Source organism: Etheostoma spectabile, unplaced genomic scaffold, assembly GCF_008692095.1.
Source record: "Etheostoma spectabile isolate EspeVRDwgs_2016 unplaced genomic scaffold, UIUC_Espe_1.0 scaffold172, whole genome shotgun sequence".
Classification (NCBI taxonomy): Eukaryota; Metazoa; Chordata; class Actinopteri; order Perciformes; family Percidae; genus Etheostoma; species Etheostoma spectabile.
In genome coordinates, this window is record NW_022605573.1 from 1,256,226 (window position 1) to 1,259,648 (window position 3,423).

The 3,423-nt window shown below is 44.1% G+C and overlaps 1 protein-coding gene across 1 annotated transcript in view; it reads left to right on the forward strand.

Moving 5' to 3' along the window:
* si:zfos-464b6.2 (uncharacterized) overlaps positions 1-3,423 on the forward strand; it is a 21,512-nt gene that overhangs the window by 8,244 nt on the left and 9,845 nt on the right. The window contains exons 3-4 of the mRNA XM_032510657.1: positions 714-808; positions 1,078-1,294. Of these exons, the coding sequence (XP_032366548.1) occupies positions 714-808; positions 1,078-1,294 (312 nt within the window). The remainder of the gene's footprint in view (positions 1-713; positions 809-1,077; positions 1,295-3,423) is intronic.

A 3,423-nucleotide genomic window follows, 5' to 3' on the forward strand; every position in this document is an offset into this window, starting at 1 on the left:
GCTAATGGTTGTAATTCACCATGTGATTTATTAATGCGTCCATGGTATTATTTTATGATACATCCGAGGGATGTATGGATGCTGTAAAGCCTGTAGCGTGGCTGTAACGTCGTTAGCGTTTTCCAAACTGCCGTGGCCATTGGCTAGTAGCTAACATCAGCGGTAGCTAGCAGTTGAGTTATGTTGACAACTACGAGTTGCTCAACATCCGTTGCTCTGATTGGTTGTAGGTCTATCCAATTGAGTGCAGAGGCATCTTCTTTTCCTGGTTCGGTTGAAACTTGCCCCATGGAGCAGTGTCAGAAACAGTTAAATGTCAGTCACACTAAATATTTATTGCTTCTCACATCACTTTCTTCCCATTTACTCTCCTCAGAATTCTTTTTGTAAACTTGTCTTCTATTGATTTATGTATACGATTCATATGTTAAGTACAACCTACAAAAATGAACTGCCAGAAAAACAGTATTTTCTTCTGAATAAATCTGTTCTTGCAAGACAATATAGCAACTCAAAAGATATTTAAAAAAAAAAAGGGGTATGATTGATGAGGGTTAGGGAAATATAGTCACAGGAATAAAGGCAGAACCCCCGGAGTAAAGCAGGTTTTGGTAAAAAGTATCCTCTTATTGTGAGATTATCCACATTTCTTCATCTTTCTGTGTATTTGTGTATAGACGCTTTAGCTCAGTTTAACATTTTTCCTCATGCAGCTCCTCAGGGACAGGGCTTGTCTCTCAAGGCGGTCAACGGGACAAAGACGGTGCTGGTGGCAGCTTATCAGGAGCACCGCACACAGAATAAGGAGGTCAGTGAATGCATCAACCCCTGGATTCAACATGTATAATAATACATAAAGGGTGTCAGATTAATAAAATAGCAGAAATATTAACACTAAAGCATTACGAGACAAATGAACGCAAAAAGTGAGAAATAAGATATAAGATTCAAAAGTTGAACGTATAAGGGAATAAAATGAAGCTGTGGAATTCAAAATGCCAGGATAAAATTGTAGGTTTTAAGTTTACATGCTCCTCATAATGTAATAACGACCCGATTCTTGTCTTGTGACGTCAGGTTCTTGTTATTGCCGTGGTGCTGAGGAGCGAGACGGTTGCCTATCACTGTATCCTCCATTGTCAGAATGAACTGCACATTTCCTTTGGTGTCAGCAACATCCATGAAGATCACTTTGACTTTGCGTACGGGACAGCGAACATCATGTGTCCTGTCCCCCCAGGCTGTGAGACCCCATCTCATATCGCCGTGCGCTCTGCTGCAGGTGTCTCTGAAGGTACTGTAGGGTTCTGCTCATCACGTTTCTCTGAAGGTACTGTAGGGTTCTGCTCATCAGGTGTCTCTGAAGGTACTGTAGGGTTCTGCTCATCACGTTTCTCTGAAGGTACTGTAGGGTTCTGCTCATCACGTTTCTCTGAAGGTACTGTAGGGTTCTGCTCATCAGGTGTCTCTGAAGGTACTGTCGGGTTCTGCTCATCACGTTTCTCTGAAGGTACTGTAGGGTTCTGCTCATCACGTTTCTCTGAAGGTACTGTAGGGTTCTGCTCATCAGGTGTCTCTGAAGGTACTGTAGGGTTCTGCTCATCAGGTGTCTCTGAAGGTACTGTAGGGTTCTGCTCATCAGGTGTCTCTGAAGGTACTGTAGGGTTCTGCTCATCAGGTTTCTCTGAAGGTACTGTAGGGTTCTGCTCATCAGGTTTCTCTGAAGGTACTGTAGGGTTCTGCTCATCAGGTGTCTCTGAAGGTACTGTAGGGTTCTGCTCATCAGGTGTCTCTGAAGGTACTGTAGGGTTCTGCTCATCAGGTTTCTCTGAAGGTACTGTAGGGTTCTGCTCATCAGGTGTCTCTTGAGGTACTTTAGGGTTCTGCTCATGTTTCTCTGAAGGTACTGTAGGGTTGTCATCAGGTTTCTGAGGTCTGAGGGTTCTGCTCATCAGGTTTCTCTGAAGGTACTGTAGGGTTCTGCTCATCAGTGTCTCTGAAGGTACTGTAGGGTTCTGCTCATCAGGGTCTCTGAAGGTACTGTAGGGTTCTTGCTATCAGGTGTCTCTGAAGGTACTGTAGGTTCTGCTCTCATGTTTCTCTGAAGGTACTGTAGGGTTCTGCTCATCAGGTTTCTCTGAAGGTACTGTAGGGTTTGCTCATCAGGTTTTGAAGTACGAGGGTGCGCTCACAGGTGTCTCTGAAGGACTGTAGGGTTCTGCTACTAGGTTTCTCTGAAGGTAATGTAGGGTTCTGCTCATCAGGTGTCTCTGAAGGTACTGAGGGTTCTGTCATCAGGTTCTCTGAAGGTACTGTAGGGTTCTGCTCATCAGGTGTCTCTGAAGGTACTGTAGGGTTCTGTCATCAGGTTTCTCGAAGGTATGTAGGGTTCGCTCATAGGTTCTCAAGGTACTGAGGTTTCTGTCATCAGGTTCTCTGAAGGTACTGTAGGGTTCTGCTCATCATGTTTCTCTGAAGGTACTGTAGGGTTCTGCTCATCAGGTTCTCTGAAGGTACTGTAGGGTTCGCTTCAGTTTCTCTGAAGGTACTGTAGGGTTCTGCCATCAGTGGTTGAAGGTACTGTAGGGTTCTGCTCATCAGGTTCTCTGAAGGTACTGTAGGGTTCTGCTCATCAGGTTTCTCTGAAGGTACTGTAGGGTTCTGCTCATCAGGTGTCTCTGAAGGTACTGTAGGGTTATGCCATCGGTGTCTAGAGGTACTGTAGGGTTGCTCATCAGGTGTCACTGAAGGTACTGTAGGGTTCGTCCTCATGTTTCTTGAAGGTACTGTAGGGTTTGCTCATCAGGTTTCTCTGAAGGTACTGTAGGGTTCTGCTCATCAGGTTTCTCTGAAGGTACTGTAGGGTTCTGCACATTAGGTGTCTCTGAAGGTACTGTAGGGTTCTGCTCATCAGGTTTCTCTGAAGGTACTGTAGGGTTCTGCTCATCAGGTGTCTCTGAAGGTACTGTAGGGTTCTGCTCATCAGGTGTCTCTGAAGGTACTGTAGGGTTCTGCTCATCAGGTGTCTCTGAAGGTACTGTAGGGTTCTGCTCATCAGGTGTCTCTGAAGGTACTGTAGGGTTCTGCTCATCAGGTGTCTCTGAAGGTACTGTAGGGTTCTGCTCATCAGGTGTCTCTGAAGGTACTGTAGGGTTCTACGAATCAGGTTTTTCAGACTGACTTTTCATTTAGTGCCATCACAATGTTGAATTTCTAATGATTTCAATATTAAATAATGTTAATTTAATTCTTTAGTTTATCAATCAAGAGAGATGGGCAATATATGGATATTATATGGATATTGTGATATGCGTCTTAGATTTTGGATTTTCGTAATATGACGTAAGTGTCGTCATTTCCTGGTTTTGAAGGCTGCATTACAGTAAAGTTATGACATTTTCTGAACTTACCAGACTGTTGTAA